Source organism: Sminthopsis crassicaudata, chromosome 4, assembly GCF_048593235.1.
Source record: "Sminthopsis crassicaudata isolate SCR6 chromosome 4, ASM4859323v1, whole genome shotgun sequence".
NCBI lineage: Eukaryota > Metazoa > Chordata > Mammalia > Dasyuromorphia > Dasyuridae > Sminthopsis > Sminthopsis crassicaudata.
In genome coordinates this window covers 451196670-451214318 of record NC_133620.1, presented here as the reverse complement: position 1 = coordinate 451214318, position 17649 = coordinate 451196670, and the positions used below count along the sequence as shown (strand labels likewise).

General features: G+C 44.0%; 1 protein-coding gene across 1 annotated transcript; it reads right to left on the bottom strand.

Moving 5' to 3' along the window:
• Window positions 1-160: 160 nt before the first annotated feature.
• On the bottom strand, window positions 161-9783 carry TMEM97 (transmembrane protein 97). Its single transcript, XM_074263684.1, has 3 exons — window positions 9445-9783; window positions 2952-3096; window positions 161-2035 (listed from the first exon to the last, which is right to left on the bottom strand). Exons 1-3 carry the CDS (start codon window positions 9766-9768, stop codon window positions 1791-1793), a joined length of 714 nt encoding a protein of 237 aa, XP_074119785.1. The 5' UTR covers window positions 9769-9783; the 3' UTR covers window positions 161-1790.
• Between the last annotated feature and the right edge of the window lie 7866 nt (window positions 9784-17649).

Genomic DNA, 17649 nt, shown 5'->3' with positions numbered 1-17649 from the left:
TTTGCAGCTCTCACTGAAGATTCTTCTCTCATAATCCACAAAAGAAGTCAAGATCAACAGCCATTTTTAGTGAATTCATTACACAAGAGTCAGTTTTCAACAATTAAAGCAAATATCAATTTATGAGGAGGACTTTAAGGAGTTCATGGCACATCATGAATAAATGAAAAAGCCTTTTATTAAATGCTCACTCAGTCTCTGGAATAAGCACTAGAGATACAAATACAAAAAAAAAAACCCCAAAAACAAAGGCTACCTACCCTCCTAAAGAAGCTTACATTCTAAGATAGGAAGACAATACATACAAGGTACTAGTGGCCAAGGTGATGTACTTTGGGAAGTCACAGGGATAGTGATTTTATCTTTCCAGGAATGGTAGCTACTTTGCTTACTGTTTCCAAAGAGAGAAGGCCAAAGGAGAAGTGGGGAATTTGGGAGGGTGGAGGTGAGTGGGGGGCAGAATCAAGCCTATGGCAGCATGACAAGATTGCTAGGGTGCTTCCAGGAGGGAGCCCCATAGGGAGAAGCTGGGGAGCCAGCCTGCATGCTGCATGTCTCCAGGACCTGCCCAGCAAAGGCAGTGTTGATTGGGTCCTATTCCACTCTACCATGAAGAATGGCAAGCTTCACTTTGGGGAACACATTTTAGATCACTAAGTCCAGGTACAGGAAGCAATAAGAGAATAGGGTGAACAGCTATTATTCATCTTACTAAATGGAGACTTAAATTGTGATAGAAAAGATGATCATTTTAAGAGACATTAGACTACACAATGTTATAATTAACAGATTTTGGAGAATGAACAAGGTAACATTGGAAACCAAGGTTGAGATTAGAGGATCTTTAAAAAGACGTAAGCCCCAGAATTCTTGGAAATTAGAAAGACTCAACCAAAGCACCAGTCAGAATATTTCTGGTCAGAATTTGATGGGAATGAATCTTGCTTAAACATTTAGATGACAGCTAGATGGCGCAGTGGGATAGAGCACCAGCCCTGAAGTCAGGAGGACCTAAATTCAAATATGACCTTAGACATTTAACACTTCCTACCTGTGTGAGGCTGGACAGTTAATCCCCAAGTGCCTCAACAACAAAAAAAAAAAATTCAAGCCTTTTTTCCAACGAACTAATTCTCTTAAAAAAAAAAAAAAAAAAAAAGCCTGACAAATCCCATATTCCCCATGAAAAAAATGTTTCTAGAATAGAGGGGGGCAATTTATGTAACCTTTTAAAACTAGCTCTAAAAATACAAGCCTGCATTGACAAGGATGTTTGTTGGAGTACTCGTTTATTAGACCTGTGGGTCTATGAGAGGTCAGGTATTTTTGCGCTAGTTTGGTCTGATTTGGGTTGAGAAAAACAATTTCTTGAAGAATTGGAAAATGGCCTGTGAAATGTGTTTTTTTGATCAGTCTCATTATATGGCTTGGAGAGGAGAGCACCAAGTAGTTGGTCATTCAGATTATAGGTCAAACTAACCTCTAGCCTCTGACTCAGTTTCAAAGAATCTAGTTCCGGGGATTCTGGTGGTGTGTCCCTTTTAATAATTCTGAAATGGCACTTAAGGCACACGCTAGGTATTCAGTACTGTTTCCCTACAGCTTCCCCTGGCCAGCTTCAGGGAATCAAGTCTTTTGTAATTCCCTTGGCAGATAAAACCTGGAATGAGCTCTCCCACCTGCTGTCTTGTTCTCGGGGGTTGCTGCTGATGTGTTTCAAGGGGGGGCCTGGAGAGACTGCGCCCAAACAAGGGCCAGTGGCTCTCCCTCCCTTGCCAGCAGTTCTTTCTTTACCTTGTTTTCCTTTTCCTCTTCTCTTCAGTGCTGTAGTGAGGACTCCAAAGCATAAAAAAGAGGAGTATCAGTGGAATGAAGAAGTATGGGGCATAGATGGATAAAAGGCTGAGGCGTTCTTGGAATGTCCCGGGGCCTTGGGCAAAATTCTCAAATAGTATATGGGCGCCGATGGGAATTAACGTCGTCATCGTATGGACTGAGTAGATAATGGCAGGGATGCGGATCCACTTGCAACTTCCTAAAAGATTATAAGGGGAAAACTTGAAATGTTTATAATGTTCAAGGAAAAAAAAAAAAAAAAATCTGAGAATAGCAGTATTTGGCCTCCCTGGGAAATTGAGGCAGTTCCCTTTTAACCGGTCTAAAAGAAAACCAAACTTATTGGCTCTGCTTGCTGTCCAAGCTTCCTGCTCTTAAAAGGAGGACAGAATGTGGAACCTGAAATTCCCTACCAAATATGTGGGACTAAATCATAGATCGATAGATCAATACCAAGAAAGATCCTAATGGGAGAGGCGCCCGCTTAATGCTGTTTTAGCTTAATATCATGCACTCCTCCTGGTATGAGAAGGAAATGGGGACAATAATTTAGAAAATACTGACTTCCGGATCTTTTAAGAGATAGCATTGATGCTACTGTTCACTAGACTTTCCCCAGCTATAAAATCAGACAAGATGGAGGCAGTGGCAAAAATTACACCTAGTGATCAACAACCACGAGTTTTAACGAGTGTGAACCGTGTCTAAGTGTGCCTATCTGTAGTACCCAATGAGTGGGAGTCACACATACACTAATAGCTAATCTTCAGATCTTAGCTGGTGGCTCCAAAAATCTCTTTTCTGCCTAGATCTGACTTGACTTTCCAGGCCCCATTGAATTTTATGCTTATTCTCTTCTCTTGGGCCTTTCTACTTCCCAAGGCTACAGGTCTCTGCTGCTGCTGCTTCCAAAAATGACCCCCATCTTTTGTTTCCTTGTTCTTTAAAACCTCTTATTGTCTTGCCTCCTAAGCCCGTTTTCAGGAGTATTTTCTGGTGGTCCTCAGAGCTCTTCCCCCTAACCCCCAATAAGCACACTTTTAACAGAGGCTTGGTTTTTGGGTAAAAATGAGGCTTCAGGACATAATCACTTAAGTTCCTTTCCCACTGCTTACCTTTGAAGAAGGCATATGCTGCAAAGGGAAAGAAAGGCAGCTGGAACACAAGCTCACAAAAAAGAAACGACTTGAACCAACTTGGAGGCTTCAGCATCAGGGGGTCTTTAAATGCCTGGACATACCACTTCAACATGTCTGTCAACTGAGAGAGACGAGAGGTGAGCTCCTGCCCCCTGCACACTCCCACATGTCTTCAGCCACCTGATTGGCAATGATTTCATTAGATATTGAATTGATCAGTCTTCTCTGGCACAGTCTGGGCAATCTATTTGGGGTAAACAATTCATTCCTGATGGTAGTTTTTTGGTTAAAATTACAGGATGAAAAATGTGACCCAAGCTAAAAATTGACTATTCATTTTTACTTGCATGAAGTAACTCAACTGTATTCTGGCCTGGATAGAAGTGCCAAATGAGCTACATATTGGGAATGAAACTCAGGAAAACGTGTTTAAGAATCCCCCAAGAATGGATGATTTGTAAGCATCAGTGCCTACCCTGAAAAGAGGCTTCTCAATGGGCTGTTTTAGATAGGGTCAGTGTATCACCCACATTTTAAGAGAAGGGTATGTCCTGAAATTGCAAGCAGATTTATGTGGGAGAAAAAGTTAGCTGTTCAGAACATGGCTTGGGATGATATGGTCTTAAACAAGAGTGGAGATCTTTACAAAGTCTAAAAAAAGAGAGCCAAAAATCTGTGAGAGGCAACAAGTGCTCTGGGTCTGAAGCAAGCATCCAGGCTGAATGGCAACTATGACCCTGTTGTTCAGTCCTGTCCAACTCTTCATGACCTCATTTGGGGTATTCTTATTAGAGATACTGGAGTCATTTGCCATTTCCTTATCCAGCTATTTGAGGAAACAAGCAAACAGTTAAGTGACTTGTCTAGGGCTTCACAGCTGGGAAGTGTCTGAGGCTGGATTTCAGGAAGAAGAGACTTTTTGAGTCCAGGCTGGCCATCTACCCATTGTATCAAATAGCTGTCCACAAATATGACCCTATTGGATGCCAAATACTTTCCATGGCTTGATAATAATAGTAATGCATAATCATACCACCTTTTTACATGTAGGTTACTTAATTCTTCTAAAGTGTGAGGTAAGTGCAGATAGGGAAACTGAGGCTGAGATTAATTATGTTCTCCAGTCATCCTCTACTGTTTGGCTTTCCAAGTAGTTTCACTTGCAAAAACAGGTATTAATAAGTTCCCTGGAACAAGCTGTTCAGCAGAACAATAATGACCTTTCTCACAGTCTAGAAATAACCTTAAAAAATAGAACTGGTCCTCAGATTCTGATGATCTGTTCCTGATAAAAGAACCAATTACAAGAAAAGAAAGAATATCAATGAAATATTTTTTTAAAAATCCAACAAAAAATGTAAGGATCACAGAGCAATTTATTACACCCTTGTTAACTTTTAATGTTTTTAAAATATAAAATATACATAATTCATTGTTTCATATAGTACTCTTGTTTTCTGGCTATTGGGATGCTTGTGTTTGTGGATGATTATGAGTAAAAAAAAAATTTTAGAAAATAAAACCAAGAGTGAGACTTCAGACCTGAAGGAATGGTTATAAGGTACCTACAGCTGTATCCTGAAGCTGGCCCTGAGCTTCCAGCTGCCACTTCTTTGGAGAAAAAAAATGCCACAAACTTGGCCATGCTTTCTACACTCTGAGCAATCACAAAAGACCCACAACCTAATGCTCTTCTTCCAGCATCTCAAGGTCCATCAATTCCCCTAAGTCATATTTTTCTTAGAAGGTGAGGGACATATTTTGACTTTTTTTTTTTTTTTTTTTGCTGAGGCAGTTGGGATTAAGTGACTTGCCCAAGATCACAGAGCTAAGACTTGTTATGCCAGATTTGAACTTGGGTCCTCCTGACTTCAGGGCTGGTACTCTTATCCACTGCACCATCTAGCTGCTCCTAGGGACATATTTTGGAAGGAAAAAACAACCTCCTTTTGACTGCATGAATTACGAGTTTAAACAGGAGGAGGAATGGGAATCAATTCTATTCTAGACTTTATTAACTTCCTTGCCCAAGCGCAATCACAATTCATGATGTCATGTTGCCACTGAGAGAGGGGTTGGGGCAGAAATTCCACTTGGGTTGGAGGGTGAAAGCAATAAACTTGTCTTTTTTAAAAAGATCCAAAAGGTCTGAACTAGAGGAAAGTTGAAAAGAAGCCACGTTGGCTATCCCCTTCTTAGATATCAGAGACACTCTGCCCCAATTGACTTCTTTTGGTTTGCTTTAACAATTGGGGGAAAACCCTAACATCATTCATAGGCAGTAAAAATATCGTCCAATGATCAATTTACTACTCTATAAAATGAGGATATTTTCCCTGTTAATTTTTGGATCGGTATCTGTTGAAGAACTGGCCTTTGCAGTTTGGAAGAAATAGACCTCTTTGCACTGGCAATGGGTCTTGGGCAATAACCTCTTTATCCCCAGACAATGGCTAAGATCATACACTGTAATACACTGGCAGATGGACTGCCCTCATATAATGATGAAATCACCAGTCTGGTGTAAAAGAAAAATTTTTTTCATTGAAAAATAAAGAACAAGTTGGACAAGTATATATGTGCTTGACAAGTAAGGGAATCAGTTTGGGAGAGATTACCCAGAAACAAACATGCTACAATCCCAAAACTATTAATTATGGATGTTGAGGTTAACAATTTGACTATAAACTGAAATCCAATCCAATCTTAATCCAGCTTAATTTAGATTCAGAGCACAATTTTTGACTTCCCCTATCTTCAACTGTTTGAAAATTAAGGTAAACTGAGACTGATTCAAGCATGATCAATTTATTAATTAGGCTAGCAGTAACAATAAGTTGGGTCAATGGCCTCTCTCAATGTCCAAAGATCTAGAATGAGGACAGACAACTTTTTAAATATGTGTATGTCCTCTATATTTGGCAGTACATCATGTAGCTGGCAAAGGTAAAATAATCCTGATTGGTAGATATTCTAATGGGGAGGTGGGTTGAGTAACCTCAATTCTTCCCACAACTTGCTAGTGGGGAGATGGGAGAAATCCTCATGTAAGAGTATTAGTGTGAAGAGCTGGCTGTAGTCTTCAGCAGCTTTGTTTGAGGCAACTTGAATTTGATTCAAGTGAAGGGTGAGGTTCAAGACAGAACTCAGTCAAAACTTGACCTTTAGGCAAATTTCTACAGGATATAGTTAAAAGATGAAATATGAAAGTAAGGAGTTTGGCCTTGTGGCTTATCTTTTCTAAAAAGAACTTATCAATCGACAAACATTCATTAAAAATCCAACTGAGGGGCAGCTAGGTGGCACAGTGGTTACAGCACCAGTCCTGAAGTCAGAAGGACCCGAGTTCAAATCTAGTCTCAGACACTTAATACTTCCTAGGTGTGTGACCTTAAAAGTCACTTAACAACAATTGCCTCAGCAAAAAAAAAAAAAAAAAAAAAAAAAAAAAGAATCCAACTGAACTCTGCAAACAGATTTTATCCATATTAGACAGTCCTTATGATAAAAAGTAAAAACCTTCCCACAAGAGACTAAAATCTGAAATAGCAAGGCATCTGGATGGCTCCAGATCTGCTACCTCTCTTACAAAAAGTCGTCTCCTTCACTTATGTGTCCAAATAACTTCTTTTTAGGGACCATTGTAGTCAGTAGCTATTGTTCTGGTTCTGCTTGTTTCTCTCTGCATCAGTTCACAAAAATCTTTCTTCTACTTTGAATCTCATTTTTTGTTTCTTATGTCCTCCTATGTCTTATTAATGTGCTCCTCCAGCAGTGACTTCGGTTTTTGATTGGATTCTGCTGAAATCTGTTCGATATTTTAATTTACATTAATGATTCGATTCACTCTTTAATGATATCTTGATAATGATAATATTACACTACACTTATCTGTGTAGGTGTTGCTTCAAAGCAACCCTAATTGGAAACAGGCAAACAAACACAAAAAAATCAGAATGGATAATTTGCCTCATGAAAGGATTACACACAGGGGCCAGCAAACTCCAACTCACCTTCAGTGTTAAGTAACTTTTCAGAAATCCCTACTGCATAAAGCAAAGCTTACCGGTCTAACATCTTGATTTTAAGGTACTGAGAACAATTCATACTCTCTCCCCATCTCTCATCATATTTCATTTATAAAGGCAAGGTGGTGGCAACCTGATTCTTAATTTAAATACCTCATACTAGATCTGTGCCTTACCACCAGTTTTCTGAAATGGTTAGGTACTTTCAGGGAGCTGAGCTGGCATCCAGCTGTTAGTGGAACCTACAAAGAGTTGTGCAATCCTCTTGCTGTGAATCAGTTCTTCCCACTATGCTGGTTCTGATCTAAGACTAGGGTGAAAGGAAAAAAAAGCCTCTGCTCCAGTAGTGGCTTGGGGAGCCTGGACAGACCAAGTCACTGTTGGGAGAATGAGTCTGGTCTCCTCCCTGCCTCAGTTACTACTGTAAAGAGCTCCTGGAAAGGTTTTATTTCCAGCTCTTGGGCCCTTTTGTAGTTATTGAGAGCACATCTTCCCTACCCCTCTCACTTAGTCTGGAGTTATAACTCTTTTCATCCCATCCTGGTTCAAAGTAGCACCAGATCGTGGCAGCTCCCGGCTTTACACACTGGGGACTCCCTGGTCTCAGCTCCTCTGTTTAGCATCTGAAGCTCGTATAGTTTGGCCCTTTCTAATGTCCTCCTGCACCCTCCCCTCCCACACTAAGGTCTGCTAGGGGCTCAGCACCCACAGCTAACTCCCTCTCCAGCCTTGTTTCTCACTGTTGCCCTTCATCCAGTCCAGCCAGATCTCTCATTTGCCAGATGAGAGGATGGTACTCCATGCCTCCCTACCATGCACTGGCCTCACTAGACCTTTCAGATTCCCTGGTTTCTTTTAAAACTCAGTCACAGCCCAGCCTACCGGAGCTCTCCCTCCCATAAGCACCTTGTATTCCCTTGGTATGTTACTACCTACATGTTTTTATATATGCATGTTTTCTTCCCCCATTAGAACTGGGGGAAGATCCTTGAGAGCAGGGATTGTTTCACTTTTGTCTTCCTACCTCTAGCATTTAACAAGCAGCATAGCATGAAAGCAGAACCCCAAAATTTGGGACAGTGGATGGATGGAAAGCTGGGCAGGGAATCAGGAAGTTTCCTTATCTTGAGTTCAACCCCCCCCCCCCCCCCTCAGTCCCTGACTAGCTGGGTGAGTCTGGGCAAGTCATTTTACCCTGTTTGCCTCAGTTTCCTTGAGGTGGAGAAGGGCATGGCCAAGAAAACCCCAAAGGGGGCCTCGGAGAGTTGGACTAAAAAAATGACTTCACAAAAAACACGAGGGAAGGGAGGTAGGTGTTGGAATTGAAAGGGTCCTTTTGAGACCCTAATGCAAGTGTTCTTAACATAGGATCCCAAGGGCCGGGAGAATTAGGATGGGAGGAAAATCCTCACCTCTTTAGGGTCATTAACCTCTCACAGGAATCTAACATTTCCATCAATTAATTTAAGATACTATTTTGAGTAGTAGACAGGCTTGCCAGGAAAGGGAAACCTGAGCTCCCAAGTCACCAGGTGGATTCCAAGCTGGGCTCTGTCCACCGGGCAGTCACTGCCCTTTGCAGTCTGTTGGTCCTTACTTCCTCGGGGCAGGCGCCGTTCCCCATGGGAGGGGCTCAGCCAGGGGTGCCAGGGCGCCCTGCAATAGCAGCCGGGCTCCGGCCCCACGCGGGGCCCCACGAGAGGCTGCAGGAGCCACAAGGATCCTTCCTGGGAGGGATTAATCTGGAGGGAAACCTAAGGAGGAGACCCTGGGGGGGAGGGGCTGCGGGGTGGCTGGGCCGGGGAAAGGGCGCTCAGGTAATTTTCCTTGTGAACAACGGGAGCTTTCTCGGTGACTTACAAATGGGTTCCAGGAACCCACCTGACCCTTTGGGGAAGATGCCACTAGCACAGCCTGGAAAGGTGGACAAACGCGTTACCTGGGGGGAAGGGCTCCAAGAGTGGTCTTGGCCCTGCAGAAGCTTTGGGGGAAGGGTGACGTAAGTTGGAGCTCGGGCATTTGAGGAAGGGGGAAGGATGGGGGAGCGATCAGGGCAAGGCCTGAGTAAGTTGGGGAGGAGATGACACGTTTCGGGGCAAAGGCTGCCTTTTGGGGGATCTCTAGGGGTAGTCTAAACTTTAGGGGGCCCTTGGCACAAAAGGTGAGTCTGGGGGCGCGGCCGGGGGGCTAAGGGGCGTGAGCCCTAGTTCTCCGAAGCGCTTTGCTCACAATCCCCGGGTGAGGTAGGAGGCGTGGGTATCACCCGAGTCCAGATCTCCCGGAGGAGGCGCCCGGGGCCCAGCGCCTCGCCTAGGGACACACAGCCGCCCGTGTCCGCCCCAGGATTCAAAGCCAGCGCGCAGAGGGCACCTCGTGTGCCGTCTGGCGCAGGACCCAGGGCGCAGGCGCAGAGACACGCGGCGCGCATGCGTCCTCCTCACCTCGGTCGGGTACAAATCAGCCGACACCAGAGCCTGCATGTCGAAGAGAAGCGTGATGGGGACGTGCATCACGAAGTAGAGGCCCAGCAGGTACTCCAGCGCTCGCGCCCCGCCCCGCGCGCCCATCGTGCCTCGGATTCCGGCCGGGATGCCAGAGGAGCTGCGAAAAAGCCAGGCACCCCGGCAAACGAACGATGCCAGAGTGCTCGAGCGCCGGGCGGACACCGCCGGGACGCCTCGGCCCCGCCCCCGCCCCGCGCCCCGCTCCGCCCCGAGCGCCTCGCGCCAGTCATGTCTGCCACGCTGAATGGCTGGCGGGGCCATCGCCCGGGGGTGTGGCGAGAGGCGGCCGAAGCGGATTGGCCGAGAGGTGCGGACTCTCCGGAGTAGGGCGGAGGACGGTTGGACGGTGGGTGCGCGCGCATAGATCTGGGCCCGAGTGGGATGGAGTGACGGCCCGGAGCGAGGCCTTTGTTTTCCGTCGCTTCCCTCCCTTTGTTCGGTTAGGCCCCCCGCACCTCCCCGCACAGCCTCCTTTTGCGGATGAGGAAACTTGAGGCCCGGAGCGGGGGCGTGCCCTCCTAGGGGCCGGAAGGCTTCCGGGGGCCTTAGTCACCGCTCCCGGGCCGACACTGCAACTGGGGGGCGGGGTGAGGCTGCTGGCCTCCTCGAGGTCGCGGCCCCCGGGGCACGTGTGACCCTTGGCTTTGCCTCCCTGGACCTAATTGGCCATCCTTTCCGCGTTGGGGACCCGGATCAGTGCTCTTACGCTAATACCAAAGGAATCAGGAGCAGGACTTTTCATTCCATCCTTGAGAGTTCAGCCAGTCCAGTGATTTTATTTTACAAGCGAAGAAACTGAGGCACAGAATAGGTGACGAATTCGTCGCCACGTGGTCAGCTAGGCGTGGTCACTCTCGGTCCTGCACTCTGTGCTGCCCGACCCGGCCCTCAGCCTTCGGCTCTGTCTCCCAGGGCCGCAGCCCGGTCCCCTCTTGTCACTGCCGGAGGTCGGGTGCTTCCTGCACCCTGCGAGTTAATCTTGGGGTAGGGGCCCTAGGAAGCCCCGGACTTGAGTGACCAGCAGGCCCTGTGCTTGTCTGAGGCTGGTCCTGCCGCACCGTGGCTCAGGCTCTGGGTTTGTGGGCGAGGACGGTGCTCTGCCCCCGCCCAGCCCGGGACCACCTGTAGGGGGTCCTTCTGTGATTTCACTCCTTACAAAATAGTGCGAGGTTCTGCACAGCCTAACTTGTGCGGGCTCTGCCCTCCACCGCTCCTAGGTCAGTGCCGCTATTTACCAAAGTGATATTTAAAACATCCAAGTTGGTGAATTTCAGCTATCTTTTTCCCTCAAGGTAGGACGGCTGTTGGAAGTCATTCTCTTCTCTCGTCTCTTTTCCCTAAAGGCCCATTGATATTCTTTTTCCTAGAACCTTTTCTTTTCAATTCCAGATAAAGCTTAGAATGCAAATACTGCTGGGAAGGCCAGCACCTTGACTTGAATCCACTCTAAGTCTGTGGGCATAGGCCGGTGCCCCGCAGCTCGGTTAGGAATGCTTTGCACGTGCCTGGTTAATGGCCCTTCCCTAATGGGAGACTCATTACCTCTTTTCGTGGACCCCATTTTTGGGTAATTTTTATTGGGAAGTTTTTCTTTATTAGATACCTAGCCAGGCTACTAGGTGGCATATGGATAGAGTGCTGGACTTAGAAAGGCGAGCTCAAACAATAGCTTCACGCTCAACCGAACTGTGTAACTATGGGCGAGTCCTTTAACTCTTCTGTTTCCTCATTTGTGAAAAGGGACTAATAGCTTCTATCTGAAGGGGTTATTGCAAGAATCAAATGAGTCAATATTTGTGGAGCAACTAAGTTATACCGTGGTTGCTGAATTGGTCCTGGAGTCAGGAGATTTTGAGTTTAAAATCAGTTTCAGAAATCCTGGACAAGTCATTTAGTCTCTACTCACCTCATTTAACCTCAGCTTTAAAATGGGGATAGCACCTACTTCTCAGGATTGTTGTGAGGATCAATGAGGGAATATTTGTCAAGCACTTAATACAGTACCTGGAATATAGTAGGTATTTAATAAAAGCTTATTCCTTTCCCCTATTTTTCCCCTTTAAAAACTGAACTTTACTTTTTAAATATGTAAAGTCAAGTAAAATAGCAAAACAGAATCTTCACATCTCAGTGCACTGAGTCCATCAGCTCCCTGTCTGGAGTATGTTTTATCAGACTTCTTATCCCATTTGTTCTTCACAACAACCCTCAGAGGTAGGTGATAATATGAGCTAAATTTTACAGATTAGAAAACTGAAGCAGACAGAGAGAGGTAAAGTGGCTTGCCGAGGTCCTCAGCTACTTAGCAAGTGAGGCTGCATTTGCTGATAGGCCTAGAGTTCCATCCACTGCATCCTTTAGCTGCTAGTAGATATCTTAGATTATCCACTACTTTTCACTTTTAATTTCATTTCAGTATTTTTCATTGTTTTTGACTGATTGTGTTGATCTGAATTCTTTCAAAGTTGTTGTTTTTATATTATTGTTATAACAGTATCTCCTGGCTCTGCTCATTTCATTCGGTACCAATTCAGTTATACAAATCTTCTAAAATGTCTGTGAAACTATTGCTTTCATTTCTTTTTTTACATAGTATTAACATATTCCATCACACTCATGTACATTAACTTTAACCATTTTCATCCCATCAGATTGCTGCAAAAAGAGCTGCTATGAACATTCCCCATGAGTCCTTGTCTCTCCTTAGTTTCAATCTACCTCCACGTAATTTGCACCTTCTGATCCTTTTGATTTTGATTTGATCCTTCTTCTAGGGCCAAATGCATTAGTCTAGACCTCCCTAATAATAAGTCTTCAACGACTGGAAGACCAAAATCATGTTTCTTCGAGGCCCCAGGCTAAATGTCTTCAGTTTTTTCAATGTATTTCATATTATAACAATAGCAAACCTTTACATTCTACCCACTCTGTGTTTAGATCTCAGTTGAGCCTCACACTATATCTCTGGAGACGAAGTAGGTGCTATCATCCCCACGGTATAGAGGAGGAAACATGCAAACAAGTTGTGATTTGCTCAGGATCACAACTGGTGTTTAAGATTGAATTTGAACTCGGGTCTTCCTGATTCCAGGCTCAGGGCATTGTGTGAATTAGCAGAGAAGCAGTTCCTAACCATTCAGGAAGATTTGGAGGTTAGAGAATCCATCAATTTCAAGGAACTCCCTGCAGAGTAAAATGTTTTGGTAGCTATTTCTGTGCCTTGCCGTAAGTGGACAGTCGGCCCCCAGGTCTGGCCTACACTCCTTTCTTAGATCAGCTGCTTAGGATCCCCCATTTTCTTCAGGGGATAGTTGATGCCAGGAACAGTGGTAAGCACTGGGGATACATAGCCCCTGCACTAATATTCAAAGTGTAGAGGACTAGAATTTATCAAGTCATAAACATAACAGCAGAGGGGTCAGTTACTGAAACCCACTAAGAAAGCTCCAGTAATAACGGGACAATTCAGGAACGGACTTTTGTAAGGAGGTGATGCTTTGGAAATTCCAAGAGGAAGTGGCAGTGACATTTCCAGCCTCCAGTGGGAAGAGTGATGTGGGAACAAGTCTGGAGATGGAGGTTAGAAATTGGGGTTCAGAGTAGTTAAAGGACTGGCCAAAACCTATACAACAAATGACATGTCAAAGCTGGTATCCTGATTTAGGCTTGAAGGGACCTCAGAGATCATTTAATCTGACCTTTTCATTTTACTGAGGGCCAGAGGTTTAGTCCCCTGAAGTTGGAATTATTAACTGCATGTACTGTTGGCTGTACTTCTTTTGGCAGAGAGAGCTCTCCAGCAGCAAGCAGCCAGTGTCTAGATAACCAAAGTCTCTGATGTTCTGTCTTTTGTGCTAGGCTTGAGGGGAGTTGCTGAAACAACTATTTACTTCTGTTTAGGTGGTCTGTGATCTACTGACAGAATTGCATCTCTTCCGGCCTTCATTCACCTTCATTATGTACCCTGTCTCTACCTTTTAATTTCCTCACATCAAAAGCACATATTTCCATAATATAGTGTTTACTCCATGCCTTTCCAACACATTTTCTTTTGAATAAAGTATATCTATCCAGAATCACATTTTTTAATTGAAGAGCAATTAGAGACCCTAAGCCATCAAAGCCACAGCATAGACCTGGAACTCGAATCTCCTGATGCTTTCTTGAGTCTCATTTTCATTGTACTTATCCCAAAGTAATACTGAAGAAGGTAGAGAGAGTCACGCAGCATTAGAACTCGGGGAACTTACAAGATAAGTTTTGTCCCCTTTTCCTCTTAGTTTGCAGATGGTGAAACTAAGAGAAGGGCTTGCCTTGATTTGCCCAAGGTTATACAGGTGTGAAGGGCAGATGTGAGTCTAGAAGGGAATTTAGTTCTGCAAGGTTTAAAAATAGTTAATGGAAGAAATATATCACATTACAAGATGTTTTGTTACTAATGGAAAATTTTAAATGACTGATAAGATTGAGAAAAGTGCGGCTGCCATAGAGTCAGCAGGTGGTTTCACACCTCTGCATCTAAACATTATTCAATTATTAACAAAAAAGCAAGCTTCTGCCAGCCACTTAAATATAGCCAGTTGAGTTCTGCTGGTTTAGGAAAACATCTAGTCAACAGTATTCTCCCCTAATATTCACAAATCTATTTGTTTTTTGGGTTTTTTTTTTTTTTTGAGATGAAAATTTAGTTTTCTCAAAGTTGACTTTCTGTGCATCTGATCAACCTATTCTTATGGTTTGATCACTTAAGCTTAGTGTTAACAAATTCAGGGTAATAAGCTGAGAGGAAAAACAAAACAAAATCCTGCGGAATCTAAAAGAGCCAGCAAACCTATACAAAATTTTAAAAGAAACAAAAACCAATGCCCAGCACTATTTAGTGAGATTACAAACTGGTAGTCTGTAGCTTAGTGCTTTTCACCTAAAGGAGGCAAGAAGTGGTGCTGTGCTTAATCACCTGCTTCTTCTGACCTTCCTATCTCTTGTCTTAAGGCTGGGACTAAGGTTTGCTTGGTGCAGGAGTCAGCAGCCCTGGGTTTGCTGATTGGCTTTGCCATTTATTACCTATAGTGTGATCCTAAGTTAGCTGACCTCCAAGGCAGGATGATTTGCCACCAAAGCAAATAATGGGATTAATGAAAAATGTTCAAGTTGGCAAATGCTTTTGTTGCTTATGGAAAATGATTAACTTACTCTTATCTCCAGTTAGCTAAGTGAGGAGACGGGAGCCCCAGGCTTTTCTCCAGTCATTGGGCTCTCTGGTCAAGGATAGACACTATCACCGTCCAAACACAGAGTAGAATTTACTGCTGTCATCAATCTCCCCCGGGGTTTTCATAGGCTCGCTCTCAGGATTTTCTTTTTTCCCAGTTTGACTAATTCTTAGGCCCCACTGCAGGGTCTCCCCAAGTGTAGACATATTCCAAGGGTCCCGAGTCCTCTCTTCTCTGATCCATGATATCTCCTGCAAACTTTTCTCACATTTCTAATTGCTTGTTAGACAACTTGTGGATGTCCACAGGCATCTTGACATTTTCAAGCCTGCTAAACTCATGATCTTTCCCCCTAAATTGAGTCCTCCCCTGACTGCTCTTTGTCCATGAATACTACCATTCTTCCAAGTAACTCAGGTTCCCAGCTTAGAAGTCCCCCTAGACCAGGGCTTCTTCACCTGGACTTCATGAACTTGGATTCTTTGAAGCAAAGATTTTGATAACTGTTTCAAATAATGGTTTCTTTTCTAATACTATGTATTTTACTTTATGCATTTGAATACATCATGCTTAGGATGGGTCCATAGATTTTACCAGATTGCCAAATGGATCCATGATACAAAAAAGGTTAATAACCTCTGCCCTAGACTTTTGACTCCCTGGCTTCCAACCTTCTGATCCGATTAGTTGCCAAGTGTTTTTTTTTTGTTTGTTTGTTTTGTTTTTTAGTCTGTTTGCATAATTTCTCACATCCATCCTTATTTCTTGCCTCATACTGCAATCCCTCATTCTGGCTATCTAGTTACTTGCATTCAGTGTCTCCTAACTTCAGACTGTCCGCTCACTGCTGCTATATTGAGGTAGTGTCTCTGGATACAGGAGAGCTTGAAAAGTTGCACATTGAATCGGCATATGTTTAAAAGTGGAGCTGGACATACAGGAGTTGGCATTTTCAGGCTCCCTCCTCTTCCCCCCCATTCTTAGTATGTGAAAATGCTCTTTTTATTCAGCATTTGCCAAATTCAAAATATTTTTAAGTTATATTTAGAGAGCAGGTATCCTACTCCTGATGAATCCTATGACCCTGGGCACTTGGAGCAGATGCTGGGCTGCAGATTTGCACTGGCAAGGTGGATTTTCTCATCAGGAGTTCGCTCCGCCAATTAAATCACACATCTAGACCAAAACCCCCACAGGTCTGATGCTACCTGCTATTCAAAAAGATCCCTGTGGCCTTTAATATAAAATACAAATTTCTGTTTGGCACCTACTGTTTTATCTGGTTTTAGCTTCTTTCTAGGATTACTCCCACTTTGATTCCAGCCAGACTGACCACCTTGTTGTCCTTTGCGCAAGATATGCTATCTCCCACCTCCATGACTGATTACCCAGCTCTTGGCTCAGCTAGAGATTTTCCTTCTCTCGTGGCCAAACATATTTTGCACATAACCCGTATATATTCATTAAGATGTATTTCTCGCTGGGATAAAAGCATCTCAGAAGCTAGAATGATTTCCTTTTTGCATTTGAGCTCTGCATCTAGTACAGCTGCTTGACACATGTAAAATGCCTAGAAAGTCCTTTGTCAATTACTCCAAGATCTCTTGTTCATCAGGCACATCACACACAGTAGCATAGAGAGAAAACATACATCCGTGCGAGTGCTAGACAGCATAGTGGTCACTGTCAGTCACTGGAGGGGGCAATATCTTATTGATTGAAATGATTTTTCTTCTCTTGGCATCTGCTGGGTACTATGAACGAACAAAAAGGGAGAGATGGGTCTGGGGAGTGATCTGGGTCTTCCAGGATTTAGAAAGCAAATGGGGATATGGCCACACTCCAAGGAGGGAACTAACGGAGCACATATGAGGTTGGGAATACTTGTCAGACTAAGCTTGCAGGTTCTTACTGGAAATTGGTGGAAAGTAGTCTGAACTGACTGGGTGTCATTTACAACCAGGTTTTCTCTTGTGGACCAGACTGCACCTGTTGATTCCAGAGCAAGGGAGTAAATTTGGGAGAGAATTATCTAGTATAGGGCCCTATGGTTTAGCTAGATCTCATCAGCTTCTAGAAAGTTCATTAACATCTTTATGCTGAGGATTTCTAGACCCAGCCATCCTGCATTCTGCCTGCTGAACTCCAGTTTTGCATCTCCAAGTATTTTTTATACATAGATCAAAACTGTCCAACTCAACATGTCCAAAACTGAACTTCTCTTCCCCCCACATCCTCCCTGCCTCTTAAATTTTCTATCATTCAAGAGAGCAGCACCGTCTTCTCTGTCCCTCAGTGTCTCTCATCCCCCTTACACCCCACTCTATATTGAAGCTATTTCCAACATCTCTTGAATATGCTCTCTGCATCCTGGGGTGGGCTCTCATTCCTGGGCTAACAGTATATTGGCACATGGGGGAGCCTACCTCATCTGCCCTTGCTCCAATCCAGCCTCCAGCAAAGTGATTTTCTTATAACACATCCAATTCTATGACTCACCCTCATCTCTACCCCATTCAATAAGCCAATGATCCCTCCTGGATCAAACATACTTTCAGAGTCCTTCATAACGCCCTCCCCTACCTTTCTAGTCTTCATCCACTTTACTCCCCACCACAGTCTTTGATCGAGTGCTGATGCCTTCCTGGGTATTCCATGAATAAGACATTCCATTTCTCTGGCTGGCTGGCCTTCATGTTTGGAATAGCTTCTCCCTTACCTGCCCTGATCACTGATCTCTCTAGCTTCTTTCGATCCCTAAATAAAATTCCATCTTTTATAGGAAGCCTTTCCCAAACCCTCTTTTTAATGTTGGTGACTTCCCTCTCAATTATTTCATACTTATCCTGTATTTAGTGTGTTTGCATGTGGGGGTCTCTCCCATTTGATTATGGGAGAATAAGGATTGCCTTTTTTTTTTTAACCCTTT